We start from the raw sequence: 24,374 nt of genomic DNA, 5'->3' as shown, positions 1-24,374 counted from the left end.
GCCATTCTCCAATTGATAAATGGTCAAAGGATATGAACAGACAATTTTCAGAGGATGAAATTGAAACTATTACCACTCATATGAAAGAGTGTCCCAAATCATTATTGATCAGAGAAATGCAAATTAAGACAACTCTGAGATACCACTACACACCTGTCAGATTGGCTAAGATGACAGGAAAAAAATAATGATGAATGTTGGAGGGGATGCGGGAAAACTGGGACACTAATGCATTGTTGGTGGAGTTGTGAACGAATCCAACCATTCTGGAGAGCAATCTGGAATTATGCCCAAAAAATTATCAAATTGTGCATACCCTTTGATCCAGCAGTGTTTCTATTGGGCTTATATCCCAAAGAAATACTAAAGAAGGGAAAGGGACCTGTATGTGCCAAAATGTTTGTGGCAGCCCTGTTTGTAGTGGCTAGAAACTGGAAATTGAATGGATGCCCATCAATTGGAGAATGGCTGGGTAAATTGTGGTATATGAATGTTATGGAATATTATTGTTCTGTAAGAAATGACCAGCAGGATGAATACAGAGAGGATTGGCGAGACTTACATGAACTGATGCTAAGTGAAATGAGCAGAACCAGGAGATCATTATACACTTCGACAACGATATGGTATGAGGACATATTTTGAGGGAAGTGGATTTCTTTGACAAAGAGACCTAACTGAGTTTCAATTGATAAATGACGGACAAAAGCAGCTACACCCAAAGAAAGAGCACTGGGAAACGAATGTGAACTATCTGCATTTTTGTTTTTCTTCCCGGGTTATTTATACCTCTGAATCCAATTCTCCCTATGCAACAAGAGAACTGTTCGGTTCTGCAAACATATATTGTATCGAGGATATACTGCAACATATCCAACATATAAAGGACTGCTTGCCATCTAGGGGAGAGGGTGGAGGGAGGGAGGGGAAAAAAATTGGAACAGAAATGAGTGCAAAGGATAATGTTGTAAAAAAAAAAAAATTACCCTGGCATGGATTCTGTCAATATAAAGTAATTATTAAATAAAAATTTTAAAAAATTAAAAATTTTTAAAAAAAGAACTTAATATAGATTAATGCAAATATAGTCTATGTCCCAAGAATCTTTCATGGAGTCCTCAAGTTCAAAACTATTTTCATAATAATGCCAAGAAATTATTTTCATAAAACAGTTGTACTTTTCCAATTACCTATTGGTGTGATGCCATATTTTTCTCATATATTTCAATCAAAATAACATGTCACAACAGATTGAATGCAGAAATAGATAATGAGAATCAAACTTCTATTGAGCCAAACATCAGAGATTTGCAAAAATAGGTAAAATAGTGCCATTCTTCTCACTATATTTTTGTTTTAGAAAAAAAATAGTTGTTTTTTCACAAAGCTATGTAAAGAACATGATTTATTATTATTTTGAAATGAATCAATATTTCAAAATTTACCAACTTTTATTTCTAATATTGTTGTCCAGTCATATGTGACTAATCCTATGGACCATACTATCCATGAGATTTTCTTGGCAAAGATATTGGTCCTTTCATTTTTCGGTGGTTTAAGACAAACAGAGGTTGAATAACTTGCCCAAAATCACACAGCTATTGTATCTGAGGTCATATATGCATTCAGATCTTCTTGATTCCAAGCTTGGCACTTTATTATCACACTGAGCCACCTAGCTGCCTAATATTGTATCATCTATTTATAGCTCATCTGAGGCTCATTGAATATAGTATCTATCAATAGATATAACCCACATAAACATATGGAGTCCCCCATAATTTTTAAGAATGTAAAGGAGTCCTGAGACAAAAAAAAAATTGGGAACCATTGGAAAAATGAATGAGATGATGGATTTAAACCCTTTATCTCCCACTCGCTAGCTATGTGACATTGGGCATAATTCTTTAACTTCTCTGAGATAAGCTATCAGAATTCTGGTGGGTATGAAAACTCCCTACATCAGTTTATAGGCAGATTATTATAATGACTAATCTGCATTGATAATTCACTTGTTTGATTCTACTAGGACTGATGAGAAAGCCATAGCATAGGCAAACTGGTAAGCCCAGTATCACCCTCTATGAAATGATTATAATCTTCCTTCTCATTCTCAATCTTCAATTCTTCCCTAAGGATTATATAAAACTTTAATCCCTCTGCTGATCATTTTTTCTTCTTTCTCACCATTTCAAATATAGGAGCATCATTGTCTTCGGATTAAGATCTTGGGGGACTGCTACTATTGTGTTTCTGGACTCCCTGAACCTCGTCAGGACCATGCCCACTGCTGTGTTGAAATGGGGCTCAGTATGATCAAGACCATCAGGTAATTTGATCTTTGGTCCTGTGGATGACTAGTGTTCTACTTACTTATTGCTAGGTAGCATTTAGTCTTTTTATTTTTTATTTTAGGCTTTGAGAAATAATCATTCTCTCACACACATTATCCTCTCTTCACTCCAACCAAATCAACCTATCTTCAGATCATTTTAATATCAATTAAGTAAATCACATTGTATTAATATATGCATGGTAACCATGGGGTAAATATAATATAAAATGATAGATTTTGGGGGTGTATGTCATCTTGACATTCCCCTGTAAAAAGAAAAGTGTTTGACCCAGATTATCTACTATTTACATATCATTGCAACCTGTTCATAATGCTTATAGTTTGTGATATAGGGAACATCCAAAATAATAATATACAATACTGTATGATAAAGGCAGTAGACACCAGTCAAAATATAGTTCATTTTAGTCATGGGCGGATACAGTGTACCGCTTTACATATAATATGTAATAAATATTTGTTAAATAAGAACTTTTTTAAATACTTAGTGGGGTGAGGGAATATTTTATGGAACTGCAAAACATTTTATTTGAGGGATTAAAAGTATGGGTATGAATTCAACATTTCAAATAACTACAGTCTTCCTTCTCACCTCCAACACTAATGTTATCCTTAGCTCCTTTCCAAATTCATTGTCTAATAATTTTGTCATTTCAATTTTCATATTTTTCATGTAGATTCCCTTTTTTTCTACTCACATAGCCAGAGTCCTAGCCCAAACTCTCATCACCTCTTCCCTGGACAACTGAAGTAGCTTTCTACCTCGTCCTTCCGTCTCATGTTTCCTTACTTCAAGCCATCCTCTACTTAGTTACCAAAGTGATTTTTTCTAAGTTTAGATATGAGCATGTCACCCTGTTCAATAAAGTCTAGTATCTCCTTATTACCTTCAAGATCTAATATAAATTCCTTTACATAGTAGTTCAAGTACTTCATTACATTATTCCATCTTAACTTTTTAAATCTTATATCATACCCTCTCCCACTCAAACTTAACACGTCTAAAACAGAATTCATTTTTCTCCAAAACTCCTCCTCCAAATTTCCGACTACTGTCAAGGGCATTATCATCTTTTCAGTTATCTATGAGCTCCAGTGGCCCATTATTACCTATGGAACTCAATATTAATTTTGTAGAGCTTGGACTTTATAACCTGTTCCCTTTCTACATTTTTGGTTTTATTACAACCTGCCACATAATCTACAACCCAGTTCCTTATTAAGTGCCTCAAACATGGCACACCATCTTCCATATCCATTCATTTACTCTGATTGTCCTCCATTCCTGAAATATTCTGTCCCATCATTTCTACTTCTTAATTGATTCCTTATAGTTCAGTTTAAAGCCAGTCTTTGACAAGAGGCTTTTGATAGTGCCTCCAGATGTTAAAATTCTCACTTCTTAGGATTATCTTTCATATCTCTACTTTCTCTTTCTCTCTCTCTCTCCCTCTCTTTTCTCCCCTTCTCTGTCTCTCTCTTCTCTCGCCCCTCTCCTCACATATACATATACACAGATATGAAAAATATATGTGTATATAATATACCCATATTACTATACATATGTACATATGTAGTTATAGCTATTTATGTTATCTCCTTTGATAAGGCTATTTCAATAATCTAAGCTGTTGGTGACAAGATTTTATATTAGAGTAGTGGCAATGGGAATAGGAAAGACTCTGATAGATAAACAGAATATAAGATGAATTTCAGCATGACTGATTCACATCAGGAAGGAGAGAGAGAGCAGAAAAAAATAACTTCAAGTTGACAAAGTTGGGAGACGAGATGATTAGTGGGTATCACTGACAGAAATCATGAACTCAGAAGAAGGGATAGAAGAAGGAAAAGATAATTAGCTCAGTTTTTAACACAATGGGTCTACACCAGAGACATCCCTATAAATGTGAGTGTGGATGTCAGGAACTAGGTCCAGGTTGGAATACTTACTTAGTGTCCCTTTCTTATCTTCCCTGAGAATACTTCAGATCCCTTGATGGTAAGAGTTGTGTCATTCTAAAGCCAGAGGAGTCTTGGGTTGATTGAAAGACTGCTTCTAGCAGAGAACCCTTTCCATATCCAATTTTTATGCTGATTCAATTCAATGTCTTTAAAGCATAGGACCAGTTCATTGCTTCCTTGTTCAGCATAGTTTATATGGTAATGGGCTATTCCACTGTTTCAAGGGTGTACCTGTTCCCATTTGCCAAGTTTTCAAAGCAAGAGCATACTAAAGAATTGTATTTTTTCTTCTCTCCCTCCTTGCCTTTATGGGGCCCCTTTTTGCCCCCAGGTGTAACACCTATTCATGATGGTTTTAATCTGCTTCAGGGCTAAATGAAGGGTGTTTTTTCATACATGCTGATTCCACTTGTACTAATTATAGGGTGGAAAAGAGATCTTCCCTACGTATTGGCTCCCTGAGCAATGTTAACTCACTGTAACAATAAATAGTTTGCATTCACCTGTCACAGAATACAAGGGAAAGGCACCATACTGAGATGCAGGCTTCTTACTTAAATCCTTTCTCATTAAAAATTGGCTCCCAGACATATGGTTGCCAGTCCTGCATAAAGCCATACTTTTTCTACTAGAGTTTTAAACTACTTAGCTCAGTTAGTTGAAGCATAGTTACTTATTGAATCATAGGTATTTTATGTGCCACCAAATGAACATCTTAACAAATGCAGAAACACTTTAAATGTATTGTGATGAGATGACATTGATCTTATGTAGCTCCAGCAATGGAACACTCATTACTTGAAAGGTAGCCAATGGCATTCTGATTTTTATATCTCTTCCTTATATTAAGCTAATGCCACCCATTGTCTTATTTCTGCCCACTGAAATTATACAAAATAAATGTAGTGTCTCTGTCATGTGGCAAGATTTTAACATCTGAAAACAGATGAGCCTTTTATTCTCTAAGCTCAACAACCTCATTTTCTTCAACAACTCCTTCCTTTTTTTCAGTCTTCCAGCCAACCTAGTTAGCATCCTCTAGACAAATTACAGCTTGCTAAATTCCTTTCTATAGGTAGTATGGAAAGCAGAGTATCATATGGGACTCCCATTTCAGGCTGGAAACTACATGGAATAATGTAACTCATTACATAGGCTATATGGCAGTTAGTTGGTACAGTAATTAGAAAACTGGGTTTGTAGGAAAGAAGACTTACATTGAAATCTGGCCTCAGATGCTCATTAGCTATATGACCAAATGCAAGTCCCTTCATATTTGTTTGCTTCAATTTCCTAAATTATAAAATGAGAAAAATGGCAGCACTTATCTTATAGAGTTGTCTTGAGGCTCAAATGAATTAATATTTTTAAAAAGCATTTATGATAGTCCATAGCACATAGAAAATGCTATATAAATGTTTATTCCCTTTTTACCCTTAAATCCACTTCAATAAGTTAACAATCATATATTTTTAATAATTTTATTTTTTCCCAATGACATATAAAACAAATTTTTAACATTTTTAAGATTTTGAGTTCTAAATTCTCTCCCTATTCCCCGAAGGTGATAAGCAATCTAATATAAGTTATACATATGGAATCATGTAAAACATATTTCCATATTTGTCATTTTGTGGGAGAAAATAAGCAAAAAGGAAAAAGAAAAATTGAAAAAAATAGTGTTCTTGAATCTACATTTATACTCCATTAGTCTTTCTCTGGAGAAAGATAGATTGTCTTGAATCAATGTATTACTGAGAATAGCTAAGTCACTCACAGTTATTCTTCATATAATATTGTTGTTACTATGTACAGTATTCTTCTGATTCTACTTATTTAATTGTATCAGTTTATGAAAGTCTTTACAGGTTTTTCTGAAATCATCATGTAACAAACAGGAACTTATGAAGATCCTCCTATGAATCGGACATTATGCAAAGTACTAAAGATACAAAGAAAGGCAAATAGTAGCTTTCTGTTTACTCGGAACTTACAGTCTAATGAAAGAAACAACACACAAACAGTTGTGTACCAATAATCTATCAACAGGATAAATTAGAGATAACCAACAGAGGAAAGGCACTATAGCCTTACGAGCCTTGTCTCTTTATTTCAATGGGGGACCAGGAAAGGGTTTTTCACAGAAAGTGGATTTTAGATGATTCTCAAAGAAAGGCAGGAAAGCTAAGAGATGAAGATAAAGAAAATTCCAGGCAGGGGGGAGGGGACCAGTGAAAATGTACGCAAATTGAAAACTGCCCTCAAAGAACTCATTCTTTCAGGGGAAAACAACACAAGTAAAAGGTTTCAAATACAAATCAGATGGACAGATCCCATGGTCCTTAGGATACAATAGTAAAACAATGATAGCTCATTTTCTTTAATGTCATTTCCATTGATAAGTAGAGGAGGAGAAAGGGAGGAGGAAGAGGAAGAGGAGGAGGAGAAGGAGTGGTGGTAGTAGTAGTAGTAATAGTAGTAGTAGTAATTATCATTTATAGTATGTTTTAAAATTTGCAAAGCTTCACAAATAGTACTTCATTTTGTCCTCACAGCAATCCTAAGAGGGAAGTTTTATTATTCTCATTTTACAAATGAGGAAACTGAGGTAGGAAATAGTCAAGTGACTTGCCTAGGTTCACAAACCAATTGAGTTTCTAAGACTGGATTTGAATTCTTTTTGGCTCCAGGTCCAATTCTCTCTCCAGGGCACCACCTAGATGCCTCAAAAATCATACATCTTTTTGATATTAAAGAGTGCCAAGGAATTTGGTGATCAGAACTTTCTTCTTTGTTGGGGAGGGGAAATTTCATTAGTTACAGCTGTTGAGAATAGCATTACAATACTTGAAGAAGCAGTTGCCAATTTTCTTCTCTACAAGGACAAAATGATTCTCCCCTAGACAATGGCTAAAGGGCTCAGACTGTAAACAAGACAAATGGTTTGGAGAGTAAAGCTATGTAGTTAACTGACAATTAATATTTGGAGTGGAGAGGAGGGCTGGCCTAGAAGTAGGGCCTGTGGTTTGAGGAGCACTTATCCCTAGGACTCTGGACTCAAGAGTCCTAGGATGTCTTTATTAGGATGTGAGTGGAGGTGTTCACTGAAGTGATTTGACCTGTCTGGCACATGTTTTCTCTTTTATCTCAATAGTTCAATTAGATTGGCTAGTCTGTCCTGTCAATGGTAGTTGGTCATTAGCTGCTTTTGGTAGTAGTGGTAATAGTGGACCCTTTTTCCACAAAGACTATCCCCCTTCATGATAGTTGCAATACCCAAGATGGAAGCAGGGCTTGTAGTGTGTGTGGGAGGGAGGGGGTACTTCTCTTTTAGAGTCTTGGGCTCAGGATTCTGGACTGGCTCTACTAGAGTGTGAGAGAAGGTTATGGTCAAATGGGTTAAAGTAGACAATATTTGTCATTTCCTACCTTTAATTCATTATATAAAATAAAAGTTAGAAATAGGAGATGAAAGGAATAAAGCTTTGGATTTATTAAAGTCCAAGACAATGAATTTATATTTTCTTTTATTGTTTTAGTATGTATTTATACATATTCTTCCTGATAGAGCCTAGTATAATCATACCTATAGATGATTGTAGGCAGGAAGATCTTGGCTAACTCTCAATCTGTCTCATTCTATAATTAAGGGCTGGGATTTAAACTCCAAAGGGCAGAGATATGGTAGATGTGATCAGAAATTCTTGGCCAAAAGTCAGAACTAAGTAAACATCAAGATTGTGACCTAGGAAAACAACATTAAGAAGGAAGGAGTATAAGCAAAATACAGTGAACATCTTAAAGTTAATTTTAATGATTGGGATTTAATTATTAGAATCTTCTTCAATTTGTTTTCCTGCTGTCATTTTAAGTTTTTGACTTTTCTCCACATCCCTTCTACTAGCCATTGTGTGCCCCCCGGTGGTCATTCATAGTGTAGCAATCCCTTTACTATTCTTTCCTAGAACTAGAACTGGCACAGATAGATTGGGATTCCAGTATAGTTGAGTATTCTTTCCTTGGGATTTTAAAGAACTGTGGATCCACTAAATCTAAAGAACTCTGTTTTCTATCACTATCACTTGTGAGTCCTCCTCAGTGTGCTTCCCATTAATAGCTTGTTAGATTTGAATAGCTTTTGGGGAGCTGTATTTAATGAGAAAGAATAGCAAGAACAGTGGGTACCTATTTCCTGCTAATCAGGGTATATTCTTTCTGTGTTTCTGCATCTCTAAGAAGAGTAGGTGCAAGCTTGACATACAAAGGCAGTGATGTTACTACATAAAGAATATATGCGACATAGGGGTAATACAACTCTTTTTTCTTTCTTAATCAAAGAAAATTTTCCTAAGTACAGCTCTCTGTTGGATTCTAAGAATCAATGCCTTTTTTAGAGTACACAACCAGCATTCACTCTATTTTAAAGGATTACATTTTAATAGTATTTTTTCCCAAATACATGCAAAGACAGTTTTCAACATTCTCCTTTGTAAAACTTTGTGTTGCATTTTTTCCCCTCTCTCTCCCACTCTCCTCCTCAAGACAGCAAGCAATTCAATATAGGTTGAACATATTCAACTTTCCTAAACATTTCTATATTCATCATGCTGCCAAAGAAAAATCAGATCAAAAGCAAAAAAATTAAAAAACAAAAAAAGCCAAGCAAATAAACAACAAAAGTGAAAATATAATGTTGATACATATTCATGTTCTCTCTCTACTTGTAAATGGCATTTCCATCCCAAGTCTATTGGAATTTCTCTGAATTATCTCATTTTGAAAAGAGGCAAGTCCATCAGAGTTGATCATTTCATAATCTTGTTATTACTTTATACAGTGTTTTCCTGATTCAACTCACTTCACTCAACATTAATTCATCTAAGTCTTTGCAAGCTTTTCTGAAATCAGCCTTCTCTTCATTTCTTTTAAAACAATAATATTCCATTACATTCAAATACCATAACCTATCCAGCCATTCTCTAATGGACATCCACTCAATTTCTAGTTCCTTTCCACTATAAAAAGGGTCGCACTTTTTTTTTTCCACAAGAAGGATCACACTTCTTAAGGGTGATTCCTCAGATAGTTATCCTTCTATATGTGTGTCTATATTTGAACTTAGTCTATCTTAAGTTTTTTCCCAGTTGGATGTATATGTGCTTCAGGTCTAGTCTCTCCAGTAAAATGATCACAGAAGGCCAGGGAGAGGGAAATGTGATGCTCTCTCTGGGCTTATAACAGTCTATTTATGTACATATGCAAAGATCTTTCACCTCAAGGCACTTACCAGACCAGAATCCTCATTAAACTGCTTTGTTTTTAAAATGTGTTCTGCTAAATTATTTCATGCATTTAAACTCCCCAGAGTAACTAATCATCTGATGTTGTTCTTGTTTAACCTTCATTTTTGAAGAGGACCAGTGGAATGAAGGGGTGATGTATTGATTCATGTGTGAATTGGATTTAAGTAGGCAGAGTGGCAAAAAGATATGAAATGAATGGAAATTCAGTCAAGAATATTTCTACTTGGTCATATCAAGGACTGGTTGACCAGCTTGGAATGAGGTAGCTTTTTAGTTTTTGAGGTGTTAGGTAAAGTTAGCACTTCCTATGGTAGATTGAGCCATAGATTTAACTATGCCTACTAGAATGGGAACTTTACATTGGTTAGATGTCTGACTTACTCTTTGTATCTTCCTATACCTTATTCTATCTATTGTAATTTCTTAGATTTTTTTCAAAAGTATTATTTTTTTTTCAGCCCTTAGAAAGGAAAGCAACCATTCCTATGCATCAGTATGAGTTCTCTGAAGTCAAGTCCTGCCAAACTAGCCTCATTATTCATATATTTAACAAAAATCTTAGACTAACAGATCTAGAAATCCTATGGAATATAGATATAAATATGTGGATTTAGGGAGAACATTGTGTAAACTTTCTCATAATTACTCCATAAACAAACCACAATATAAGTTAGGAGGCAGTTAGTTAAACTTAGAATTAGCTGAACAACCAAAGAAAGAGTATTGGTTACTGGATCTGTGCTAACATGGAGAAAGATCTCTCGTGGAGCCCTAAAAGATTTGTTCTGTTCAATATTATTTATCAATACTTTAATGAAGTCATAGAGGCTGACATGAAGCCAGGAGTAATAGACTCAGAATCTAGGGAAATCTTGATGGGCTGAAACAATGAAACTGATGAGACAAACTTTTAATATCTTGAATAACAAATCTTCCTTTTGAGTTCAAAAAATGAACTATGACAATGTTAAGGAATGGCTAGAAATGGAAGAGGAAAGCATTTAGAAAGAGATACAAGTGAAAACGACCTTTCTTTGTTGTTGTTCAGTTGTTTCTGTGGTATCTGCCTCCTTTTTTTTTTTTTTAATAATTATAACTTTTTATTGACAGAATCCATGCCAGGGTAATTTTTTACAACATTATCCCTTACACTCACTTCTGTTCTGATTTTTCCCCTCCCTCCCTCCACTCCTTCCCCCAGATGGCAAGCAGTCCTATACATGCTAAATATGGCACAGTATATCCTAGATACAATATATGTGTGCAGAACCAAACAGTTCTCTTGTTGAACAGGAAGAATTGGATTCAGAAGGTATAAATAATCCCAGAAGAGAAAGAAAAATGCAAGCAGATCACATTCATTTCCCATTGTCTTTCTTTGGGTGTAGTTGCTTCTGTCCATCATTGATCAATTGAAACTGAATTAGCTCTCTTTATCGAAGAGATCTATTTCCATCAGAATACATCCTCAAACAGTATCATTGTTGAAGTATATAATGATCTCTTGGTTCTACTCATTTCACTTAGCATCAGTTCATGTAAGTCTCGCCAATCCTCTCTGTATTCATCCTGCTGGTCATTTTTTACAGAACAATAATATTCCATAACATCCATATACCACAATTTACCCAACCATTCTCCAATTGATGGGTATCCATTCATTTTCCAGTTTCTAGCCACTACAAACAGGGCTGCCACAAACATTTCTCTGCCTCTTTTCTTAAAGACCATTTGGGATTTGCTTGACATAGATACTGAAGGATTTCACCATTTATTTTTCCAGCTTCTTACAGATGAGGAAACTGGGGCAAGGAGAGTAAGTGACAGAACTAGTAAGTGTTTGAGGCTCAGCAGCTCAGGAAGATGAGACTTCCTGACTTCAGATTTTGTACTTTATCCATTATGCCAAATAGTTGCCCTAAAACATTGCATGACCAACATGAAATATGAGCCAGCAAACCAGAGATTGTGTTTCATGCTCTACTGACTGGGCTAGCTGGGTTCAATTGAGCTTTTAGCAATCTGTAAACGATATGAGTTCTGACTGTAATAGGCTAGCCTGAAACCTATTTAATAAATATTTCATTTCCAATTTGCATTAGATTCCCACTGGTATCTCGTGGTATGGAGGCAACCCTAGCTTCTCTGGAATGTGCTGGAAGGTTCTAAGGAGTTGGAAAGACTTTGAATATAATATTACTAACAGAATGAACTTGCTATCTGAGAACAAGTTTACCTGCTTGTGTACTGTCCTTATGATTATACATATATATATATATATATATATATATATATATATATGTGTGTGTGTGTGTGTGTGTGTGTGTATGTACATACATAAACACACAACCTATACACATACAGATGTACTTCACACCTCCCACTTTAACAAGAATACACCAATATACTCTCTTATTTGACTCATTCTGCTCTCACATTGGAAGATCTAGATTCCCAGAGAAAGACCAACACTATTTGGTTATTTTCAAATTCTTTGAGGCCTAAAGATAAGCATGTTTTGAAGAAATAGGCTCCTTCTACTCACCTATCTAGCTCTTGAGCCCCCACCAACGCAATTCTATTTATAAAGTCTGCCTGTCACATTAATGACTCTTTTGGATCTTAAACAGAACAACTTAGCAGTAATTCAAAAGAAATAAGTAATATAATAAACATTTATCTATTAAAACAAATGAATGAATAGTAAATGTCATAATTTGCTCATAAATTTGTCTTAGAATGTCTCAGCAATTCATTCAGTATCTCTGAGGGAACATGGATATATACAGAAGAAACCTTCCAAGGAAGTACTTTAGTAATGAAAAACTATGTTTTCAGGGTAACTCACAGACGGTAAACTGTTCTCTTTCAATTTCAGGAACTGTTCATAAAAAACACTTTTATGGTTGTAACATCTGTTGATTAGATGATTCCACTGTCAAATAGTTGATCAGTGCTATGTTTAACTAACATCTCTTTGGGCATGCCATTTCAACTGTATTCACTGAGTAACTTGTATAATTATCTGCTTCCCATCTGTCCCTCAGATCAGATAGACTTGCTCCTCAACAACACTGTAGTATAGCTATGATTTCTAGCTTCAAACTTAGCTGATATAATTCTGAAATCTGTCCTTTCATGCCTCTTTCTCTCATCTTTTATCTCTCTGCATGCAGACTTGGAGTCTTCTTTGTGAACAACTCTACCACGGTTTAGAATTAGTAATCAAATTCTCATTTTCTCTCTATAATCAGATAAATTATATTCGTTAGAAAATAATAGAACAGTAGTCTTTCAATATACCATAGCTTGCCTCATTCAAAACTCAAGAACTGCTTGTCTCGGAACTCTGAATCAGAAAGTAAATGTTTTAGTGATGACTTCTCTTAGAATTCTGAGAAGATTTAATTTTGTAATAATATTTAAAGGGACAGAACATTATTTCTTCTGGAAAATTATTCTGGTCACTTTCTGGAAATTGGTCACTAGGTGATAAATTCTGGTGACCTATTTTTGAAATGACATCCAACATAATTGAGCTTACAAACCATTCCTGATTTTGAATATCATGGTTAGTTCTTCTTATCACCCATCTTGATGGACTTTGGCAAGTAAGTGTAAGTATATGTGAGGAATAAGGGCATTCTAGATTCAATTCTTAATACCTAAAAAGAAGCTGGTTGTTAATTTTTCATTAAAACTATTTACACCTTTGGAATTGGCAAAGGTTGCAAATCAAAGTTAATTTTATTTTGTTATTTGTTAGACTCAAGAAAGTGATGGAGAAAATATTGAAGATTAAATGTAAAAATGTATCATGTAAACATTTTTTTGGTTGATAAATGTTAACCAATACACTCCAGAGGAAGGTAACCAGCATGGTGAGAGAACTCAAAGCACTATAAAAGTAACAATCAAAGGCATTGGCAGTATTTTGCCTAAAGAAACAAAATCCTAAAATATAATTTTCAAGGATTTCAAGGTTGTTATGTAATTAGATTTATTTTGTTTAATCCCCAAGGGAAAAATTAAGATCAATGGATGAAAATTTCAAGTATGGAAGATTGTGAATCAGTAAGGGAGAAAAAGAATTCTAACAATTAAAACTTTCTAGGAGTGGACTGGCATGCCTCAATGGATAATATGTTTCATTTTTGATAAAAGATGGTCTTCCAGCAATAGCCAGATTGCATTTTTCAGGATATTTAAAGAAGTTTTTTTTGTTCCATTCTTTCATCTTCTTGCCCAAAAGGTCAAGAATTGAGATCCTTTGAAATAGAGATAACACAGTTCAATGGAAAATATCAACTGGACTGATTTTTTTTTTTTAGAAGATCTGAGCTGACAAAGCCCTTGATGGTACAATAGATGGAGTGTAGGCCTTGAAGTCAAGAAAATCTGAGTTCAAATACAGCTTTAGACACTAGCTGTTTAACCCTGGACAAATCACTTAACTCTTATTTGCCTAGGGAGTTCTAAGTGGCTTACCCACATTGGCTTAGTCCAAGGATCTGGCCTCCAAGACCAGTGCTTTGTCAACTTCACTGCTGCTTGGTGGCCTACCCAACAATAAAAATATAACCTTTGATACAAGAAGCACCCAATCAATGAGTGATTCAATTAATTTGAATTGTCTGCAAAGAATTAATAATACAGTGAAAGTACTGACATTTTTTTTAAAATAAAAGAATCATGACATTCTTTGAGCACCAACAGAATCTGAGTCACTGAACTAAAGTTTAAAAAAAAACCCTACAACACTGTGTTTTTCACGTCAGCAGTATAATTATAGAAGTGGATGCACTAGTTGAGATGTGGCATTGATCCTTGCTGGATCAAGGTATGATTTGGTCAATCTAAGTTAAATCCCTAATAAATTACTTGAGCCAAGACTGAGGAGGGGAAGAAACTCTGTGAACATCTAGAGGATAACAGAATAATGAGCTATAATCAGCACTGGTTATGATAAATAAGCCCTGCCAGAAATATTTGATTGCCTTTGATTTTGTTTAGAAACTCCCTGTGAGCTAGATGAATAGAGGTATGTCAGAGACTTAATATATCTTTATTTTTAATGAAGCATTTAATATAGCATCGTGAAATGTTGCCTATAAAATTAAATTAATTAAATTTGACTTAGTTATAAACACTTGTGCATAGATTAAGAAGCTATTTAAGATGTTTCATCTCTGTGTAGCTATAGTTCTAATTTAAAAAGACACCGAATTGAACAGCATGAGGGTTATGATTGTACCCAATCTTATATAATATCTTTATTAATAATCTAAGAAAACATTACCTAAATAATTTCTATAACCAGAGAGAATAATCATCCAAGCAGTATTGCCAAAAAGATCACAAAATCCCTACAAAGGTATTATTATACTTGGTAGAAGAGGAGCAGTGGATTTGAGATTCAGAAGAATTGGTTCTGCCATTTGCAAAAAGCCATTTAAGGTCTCTGAAACTTAAGTTCCTCACAATCATGCCATGAACAAAGTATAATGATATAGGGTGGAAAATTTCCCTGTATGTATAGAAGAATTGTATGTTTAACATATTATGGATTGCTTGCTGTCTAAAGGAGGAGGTGGGGGGAAGGAAGTGAGAAAAAAAGTAGAACACAAGGTTTTTGCATGAGTAAATGTTGACAACAATCTATGCATGTATTTTGAAAATAAAAAAAAATTAAAATTTCCCTAATTTATAAAATGGTGATATAATACTTGTACTAATCTACTTCATAGGGTAGTTGCAAGGGAAGTACTTTAAAGGTAAACCAAAAAATGCTATATAAAATATTATTATTATCTTAATCAAATGGGAGCACATATATGAAAAAGCTTTATAATTGTATTTTGTGCCCTCAAAACACAGGCTCTGATTTCCATTTATCAAAATTCTCACAAATAGTTATCTTTGGTTGACAGTATACTGACCTTTTCCCTTCCTCTTATTCCAAGAATAACATCTCAAAATATAGTTATCTATATTTTAGTAGATTCTACTTCTCATGCATGTACTCAGGCTAACAATGTGCCAATTACAAAGCAGGCTTAATTATCAATAGCAACAACAATTACACTTTATCACAAGCTAATTCCCAAGCATTGTGCTTTATTATTTGCCCTCTCACTGCCTTTTAAAGTCCTCTAAGCTTTACCACATCTGAAATCTGCAGATGCCATTTACTGTCATCTGACCTATTGTGATGACCTTAGAACATTGGTCCTTAATATCTGATCCTCTACTGCATCCTTACATACTTAATATTTCTGAACTTTCCCATCTGTTCTAAAAATTGAACATTTTTTATATGTTGTTTTGCTCTTTTGCAGTATGAACTCCTTGAAAACAAAACTGCCTCCTTCATTTTTCTATATGCCTACTTAGGGCTGAGCATATAGTAAGCATTTTAAGTATTTCATTTATTTATGCATAGTCCTAAAAGGTAGATTACATGGATGTTTATAATCCTTTTTTTTTAACTGAAGCTCAGAATAATTAAATGATTTGACCATGTTCATTAAATGTCAGAACCAACATTTGAGTTCTGATTCAAAATGCAGAATATAATTTATTGAATATGTAGCATCCCCTGAATAACCTTAAAATGTACATATCTGGATGCTACAAAGGTTTCTCTTCAGTCATTTCAGTCTTGTTTGACTCTTGGTGGATCCATTTGGAGTTTTCTTATAGAGATACTGCAGTCATTTGCCATTCCCTTCTTTAGTTCTTTTTACAGATGAAAACCGAGGCAAATGGTGTTAAATGACTTGCCCAGAGTCATACAGCTAGTGTCTAAAGATGAGTCTTTCTGACTCCAGGTACTGCATTCCATTCACTGTGCCACTGAGCTATTTCCAGATTCTGCAAGTTGTATTATATTATATAGACTTAGGTTTGAAAGGAATCTACTCTAACCACATAATGGTTTTGAACTCCACCATCCCCACAAACAGTCAAATAGTTTCTCTTAAAGATGCCTTGTCTAATTAGAAGCTTTTCCATATGTTGAATCAAAACAGTCCCTTCTTGGACACTATCTACTGATTCTAGTTCTGTCCTCTTCAGGCACAGTTGGGAACACAAACAGAAAAGTCACTTTCCAAATAAATATAAAAATATAAATGGTCTTGATTTCTAAGAGAGAAGATTATGGAACCATGTAGGCCCCTCCAGTCAATCATCCAACTCTAGGAATTGCATTGGATTAAGACAAGTGGCTAAAAGTTCTTAGACCTGCTAGAAATTGGCATTAAATGGCATTTCAGAGTCAGAATAACAGAGAAGTTTCTAGACCTAGGAAGACCAAACTGCTTGAACCCAATGGTAGAGATCCTAGATGAAGGCAAGGAATTGATATTTTATCAAGAAGTTTAATTTTGTCAAGGGAATTTCACTCTCTGGTATCCAGCAGACACCATCATTGTCAGAACAAAATGAGTGACAGTGAGGACTTCACATCTCATTTAGAGGGATTCCCATCTGTGGCAAAATAAAATTTTCATCCCTAGGACAGAAAATGATTCAGGACACTATCTAGGTTACATTTATATAGGATATATAATCAATATGCAACAAATTAGGAACAGAAGTGAAAGAAATAAGAGTGAAAGAACTGAGGAACCTAAAGCAAGTCAGTGCCTTCTAACATTTTCCATCCTCTTTTTAGCTTCTCCCCATTTGAGTTTGGATTTTTGTTCTCAAAACAGCTTCTTTTCCTGCTTCTGTTTGACCCTATAGAAGACTGAAGTCAGCTTTCAAGTCCTGCAGGGATGGTAAAAGTGATTATGAACTTATTTAGTGATATTCACTTACAAATCGTTTCCAAGGCATTGAAACAAGGCCCAGGGAAGCTATTTCTAGGTCTTTGAAGACCAATGAGGCAGTCTAAAGGCAGGGCTGTACATAAGTCCAATTCTGTAAAAAGGGTTTAAACAGAAAATAAGGCTGTCTTTGTAGCTATTTTGACTTCAATGCCCAATGTACTTTTATTAAGATATTTGGAGGAAAGTAGGGAGAGAAACAGAAACAACACTAATTAAATAAAAATGCTTCCAAGTCTATGACTTCTCACATGACATGGCTTCTCCATAAAACATGCATTCCATGCATGTAAATGAAAACTATTTAACTTTTTGATGATTATTATTCAATAATATGTTATCTATATTATATTTTAGTAAATTTTATCAACCAGGTATATTGAAAAAAAGCACCAGACTTGGAATGAAAGGAATTGGTTTTTATTGCTGCAATAAATCATTTGATATTGGGAAAGTCCCCTAATTTTTCTAAGCCTGTTAAGAAAGGGGGTTTATTTGTACTTCAGATGTTATGATCACTACAAGCAAGTATGGTTCATCAAGTGGGAATAAAAGGCCCTGTGATAAGCAAAAGGTATTTAAATTGTCATCCATTTGGGGGAGAGGGGAGTCTATGGCTAGATTTCAGAGGGAAATACATTTTTATTTTCCATAATCTTTAACCAAAATTAAGTTTTTTAAAACATTTTTTAAAATATTATTCTGAGGAGGGTCCATAGGTTTTGCCAAACTGCCAAAGGTACAATTAGCCTGTGAAGGAAATCAAAAACGCAGGCAGACAAAAATAAAGGGATTGGGGATTCTGTGTAGTATTTCATAGTCATCTCCCAGAGTTATTTCACTGGATATAGCTGGTTCAATTCATTACTGCTCTATTGGAACTGATTGGTTCATCTCATTGTTGAAGAGGGCCACGTCCATCAGAATTGATCATCATATAATATTATTGTTGAAGTATATAATGATCTCCTGGTCCTGCACATTTCACTCAGCATCAGTCCATGAAAGTCATTCCAGGCCTTTCTGAAATCATCATGCTAGTCATTACTTACCAAACAATAATATTCCATAATATTCATATTCCACAATTTATTCAGCCATTCTCTAATTGATGGGCATCCATTCATTTTCTAGTTTCTAGCCACTACAAACTGGGTGCCACAAACATTTTGGCACATACAGGTCCCTTTCTCTTCTTTAGTATCTCTTGGAGGTATAAGCCCAGTAAAAACACTGCTGGATCAAAGGGTATGAACAGTTTGATAACTTTTTAAGCATAGGTCCAAATTGCTCTCCAGAATGGCTGGATGTGTTCACAATTCCACCAACAATATATCAGTGTCCCAGTTTTCCTACATCCCCTCCAACATTCCGCATTATTTTCCCCTGTCATTCTAGCCAATCTGATAGGTGTGTAGTGGTATCTCAGAGTTGTCTTAATTTTCATTTCTCTGATTAATATAACTTGGAGCATCTTTTCATATGGCTAGGAATAGTTTCAATTTCTTCATCTAAGAATTATCTGTTCATATTCTTTGACCATTTATCAGTTGGAGAATGGGTTGATTTCTTATACATTAGAGGCAATTCTCTATATATTTTGGAAATGAGGCCTTTATCAGAACCTTTGACTATAAAAATGTTTTCCCAGTTTATTGCTTCCCTTCGAATCTTGTCTGCATTAGGTTTTTTGTTTTTTGTTTGTTTTTTGTTTTTTGTACAAAAACTTTTCAATTTGATGTAATCAAAAATTTCTATTTTATGATCAATAATGATGTCTAGTTCTTCTTTGGTCATAAATTCCTTCCTCTTCCACCGGTCTGAGAGGTATACTATCCTATGTTTTTCTAATTTATTTATAATCTCATTCTTTATGTCTAGGTCATGAACCCATTTTGACCTTATCTTGGTGTACAGTGTTAACTGTGGTCAATGCCTAGTTTCTGCCATACTAATTTCCAATTTTCGCAGCAATTTGTGTCAAACAGTGAGTTCTTATCCCAAAAGCTGGAGTCTTTCAATCAAACACTAGATTATTAAAGTTATTGACTATTTTGTCTTTTGAACCTAACCTATTCCACTGATCAACTAGTCTATTACTTAGCCAGTACCAAATGATTTTGGTAACCGCTGCTTTATAATATAATTTTAAATCTGGTACAGCTAGGCCATTTTCATTTGATTTTTTTTTTCATTAATTCCCTTGAAATTCTTGATTTTTTGTTTTTCCATATGAACTTTGTTGTTATTTTTTCTAGGTCATTAAAATAGTTTTTTGGGAGTCTGATTGGTATCGTGCTAAATAAATAAATTGGTTTGGGTAGTATTGTCATCTTTATTATATTTGCTCGCCCTATCCAAGAGCATTTAAATTTTTTCCCATTGGTTAGATCTGAATTAATTTGTGTGGAAAATATTTTGTAGTTTTGCTCATATAGTTCCTGATTTTCCCTTGGCAGATAGATTCCTAAGTACTTTATACTACTGGTAGTTACATTAAATGGAATTTATCTTTGTAACTCTACCTGTTGGATTTTGTTAATGATATATAAGAATGCTGATGACTTATGTGAGTTTATTTTGTTTCCTGAAACTTTACTAAAGGTGGGGATTATTTCTACTAGCTTTAGCTTTTTAATAGAATCTCTAGGGTTCTCTAAGTATAGCATCATATCATCAGCAAAGAGTGATAATTTGGTTTCCTCATTGCCTACTCTAATTCCTTTAATCTCTTTCTCAACTCTTATTGCCAAAGCTAGCATTTCTAATACAATATTAAATCGTAATGGTGATAATGGGCAACCTTGTTTCACTCCTGATCTTATTGGGAATGGTTCCAGTTTACCCCCATTACATATGATGCTTACTGGTGGTTTTCAATAAGATACTACTGATTATTTTAAGGAAAAGACCATTTATTCCTATACTCTCAAGTGTTTTTAATAGGAATGCATATTGGATTTTACCAAGTGTTTTTTCTGCATCTATTGAGATGATCATATGGTTTTTGTTAATTTGGTTATTAATATGGTCAATTATAGTAATAATTTTCCTAATATTGAACAAGCCATGAATTGTTAGTTTAAATCCTACTTGATCATAGTGTATTATCCTAGGGATGATTTTCTGTAGTTTTTTTGCTAATATATCATTTAAGATTTTAGCATCAATATTCATTAGGGAGATTGGTCTATAATCTTCTTTCTCTGTTTTCAATCTACCTGGTTTAGGTATCAGTACCATGTCTGTGTCATAAAAGGAATTTGGTAGGACTCCTTCATCCCCTATTTTTTTCAAATAGTTTATATAGCATTGGTGCTAATTGTTCTTTAAATGTTTGGTAGAATTCACATGTAAATCCATCTGGTCCCAGGGATTTTTTCTTAGGGAGTTGATTAATAGCTTGTTTTATTTTTTTTTCTGAAATGGGATTATTTAAGCAATTTACTTCCTCCTCTCTTAATCTGGGAAGCCTATATTTTTGGAGATAGTCATCCATTTCACTCAGGTTATCAAATTTATTGGCAAAGTTGGGCAAAGTAACTCCTTATTATTGCTGTAATTTCCTCTCCATTGGTAGAAAGTTTTCCCTTTTCATTTTTAAGACTAACAATTTGATTTTCCTCTTTCCTTTTTTTGATTTTCCTTTCTAATCAGATTTACCAAAGGCTTATCTATTTTATTGTTTTTTTCATAAAACCAACTCTTAGTTTTATTAATTAGTTCAATAGTTTTTTACTTTCAATATTATTAATTTCTCCTTTTAATTTTAGAATTTCAAGTTTAGTGTTTGATCAGGGTTTTTTAATTTGGTCTTTTTCTAGCTTTTTAAGTTGCAAGCTCAATTCATTGATCTTCTCTTTCTTTATTTTATTCAAGTAAGCCTCTAAAGATATAAAATTTCCCCTTATTACTGCTTTGGCTGTATCCCACAAATTTTGGTATGATGTCTCATCATTGTCATTGTCTTGAGTGAAATTATTAATTGTGTCTGTAATTTGCTGTTTCACCCAATCATTCTTTAAGATGAGATTATTTAGTTTCCAATTATTTTTTGGTTTATTTACCCCTAGCTTTTTGTTGAATGTAGTTTTTATTGCATCGTGATCTGAAAAGAAAGCATTTACTATTTCTAACTTCCCACATTTAATTTTGAGGTCTTTATGTCCTAATACATGGTTAATTTTTGTAGAGGTTCCATGAATAGTTCTGAAATTTGGCCACAATATTCCTTGAAGTTTTTATTTTAGGGTCTTTTTCAGAAAGCCTTTGATGAATTCTTCCAATGTCTATTTTACCTTCTTATTCTATTATGTGTGGGCATTTCTCTTTGATGATTTCCTGTAAAATAGTATCTAGGCTTTTTTTTTTTAATTGTAATTTTCAGGAAGTCCAATAATCCTCAGATTATCTCTCCTAGGTCTATTTTCCAGGTCTGTCATTTTTTCCAAGTAGATATTTAATGTTTTTTTTTCTAATTTTTCATTCCCCCCCACCCCGGGCTGATTCTTAATGTCTCAATGAATCATTCATTTTTATTTGTTCAGTTCTGATTTTTAATGAGTTATTTTCTTCATTAGCTTTTTTTTTTTTTTTTTTTTTACTTCTTTTTGTATATGTCCAATTGAGTTCTTAAAATGAGTTGTTTTGCTCTATGGGATTTTTTTCCATTTTACTAATTATTATTATTATTTTTTTTTTTACTGAGTTATTTTCTTTTTTCAATTCACAAACCCTACTTTCTTGGGAGTTCTTTATCTTTCCCCAGTTCACAAATCCTACTTTCCTGGGAGTTCTTTATCTTTTCCAATTCACAATTTCTGTTTCCCTGCACTTCCTGCGAGTTCTTTACCTTTTCCAATTCACATTTCAGGAAGTTGTTATTCTCTTGCATAGTTTCTCTCTCCTTTTTCCATCTTTCTTCTAGCTCTCTTTTAAGATTGTTTATAGTTTCTTCTAGGAGAGCCTTGTGTGATGGAGACCCTTTTACACCCCCCTTTGGGATATTGTTTGGAAACTGTCTGCTATTAATCTTCTCGGAGTTAAAAACCTTCTCTCTTTCTGTGTAGAAGCTATCAATTGTCTTTTTGTTTTTTTACTCATTTTTTAAAGCCTTTAGGGTCTGCCTTCAGCCAAGGAGGTTACCAGCTTCCTCTGCAGAGCAGGGATAGGTCTATGGACAGTAGCTGTCCTGCCAAAGGCTGCAAAGAGCACCCGAGCTGTGGGCGTGCTCTGGAAAAAGTTCCCCACTGGAAGTTACTCAAGCCGGGGTAGCATAGCCAAGCTGCAGAAGTGCCGGCTGTGCAGATTAGTGACTGCCCTGGGACTAGAGGCTGAGTAGCAAAAGTGTCACTACCCAGGGCCAAAGCCCACTGTGGGGCTGTGGGCATTAGCAGTTGCCCAGTGAATATCCCTGCATGGCACCAGAAGTATCTCTGCCCAGGGGAGCACAGTCAGCACAGGGGAGCAATAGAACTTCTATTACCCTAGGCCAAGCCCCACACTGTGCAGATTAGAGGCTGCCCCGGGCTGCTCCCCCTGCCATCCAGATTTGTGCTGGCCCCAGGTCCGTGCTGCAGAATGCAGCTGCACAGTTGTGCTGTGGTCTGTGCTGAGTCACTTCCAGTTTTGGGTGGGTATAGTCAGATACTGTTAGGTTCTGGCATTTTTTAGAGTACTCTCTACTTTTGGCTTTAATTTCTCTGCTGGTCTACTGCTTTGAAACCAAAGCAGAGCAGTCAGCCTATGAAAAGTTGTCTCAGTAAATTTTCTAACCACAGAAACCACCTCTGCCCAGTCTGCTCAATATGCTAGCCTCTGGTTCTATCCCTGTTTGCACTGGTCTGTTCCTGCTGCTCAGGACAAACCTTTTCTGGCGATCTTCCAGATTATCTTCAGCTAGTAAGTTGAATTTTACTAGCGAAGCGCTATTTTTGGGGCTGAGTTTAATAATTGATAGTGAGGGTATGTGAGAGGCTCAGAAAGTCACATGTGCCTTCTCCGCCATCTTGGCTCCACCAGTAGAAAGATCATTTTGACAGTTGAGTAAATAGACTGGACAGAAGGACTTGAGGCAAGCTGCGGCATGAGTTGATGAATACTATAAATGCTTCTATAATTTAGTGAACAGCCTTTGACCGTTACTATGGAACAGGGCTTCATAAGCTTTTTCCACTAATGACCCCTTTTTGTCCAATAAATTTTTATGTGATCTCATGTATGTAGGTATATAAAATAGATATACAAATCAAACATTTACTGATAATAAATCATAAATTTTATTTTGAAACAATTCTTTAGTATACACATAATTTACCATTTATTACCAATGAAATCAAATTTGCATATTAATGAGATGAAAGTGATTGCTTATTTTTATATAAAGAATTAATCTTGGAGAATATTTGATATTTTTTATTGCTGCCAAATTTTTCACTACCCCCTCATTCATTTACATGACCCTATATATGGGATTGTAACCTTCATTTTAAGAAACTTTAACTAAACAAAAAAGCCATAACTTTATATGTATATATTATTAAATATGCTTTATAACCAAATTGGTAATAAACTACCCCAAACTTTGGCTTAAATTGTCCTTTGATAACTAACATGTAGACATCACTAGGCCCATATTTAACATTTGTGAGAGCTTGTTTTTGATTGATGAGGACCTTGAGGGCTCAAGATGACTTCAAACCATGATGAGGTTTTAAAGTAAAACTTTCAAGTTGAAGCTGTAACTATTAAGTGAAAGTTGTTATTTTTGTCCCCAAGCTCTTCCTGAATTGATTTATAATTTGATAATGTCTCCTCTTTGAATAATAGGTTGCATAAGTCTTCCACATAGGACATAGGAGATCCTTGTATTCATTTGTCCTACCATTACCAAAGGTTGCTTCCTGTGGTGGAGGGATT

The 24,374-nt window shown here is 34.7% G+C and overlaps 1 protein-coding gene across 2 annotated transcripts in view; it reads left to right on the top strand.

The window, feature by feature from the left end:
* Positions 1 to 24,374, top strand: part of ADCY8 (adenylate cyclase 8) — a 397,348-nt gene that overhangs the window by 199,236 nt on the left and 173,738 nt on the right. For both annotated transcript variants that reach the window (XM_051971100.1, XM_051971099.1), the window contains exon 5: positions 2,202 to 2,329. In XM_051971100.1, coding sequence (XP_051827060.1) covers positions 2,202 to 2,329 — 128 coding nt within the window. The remainder of the gene's footprint in view (positions 1 to 2,201; positions 2,330 to 24,374) is intronic.

Source organism: Antechinus flavipes, chromosome 1, assembly GCF_016432865.1.
Source record: "Antechinus flavipes isolate AdamAnt ecotype Samford, QLD, Australia chromosome 1, AdamAnt_v2, whole genome shotgun sequence".
In the NCBI taxonomy this organism is placed as follows: Eukaryota; Metazoa; Chordata; class Mammalia; order Dasyuromorphia; family Dasyuridae; genus Antechinus; species Antechinus flavipes.
This window is presented reverse-complemented; position numbering and strand designations above follow the sequence as displayed.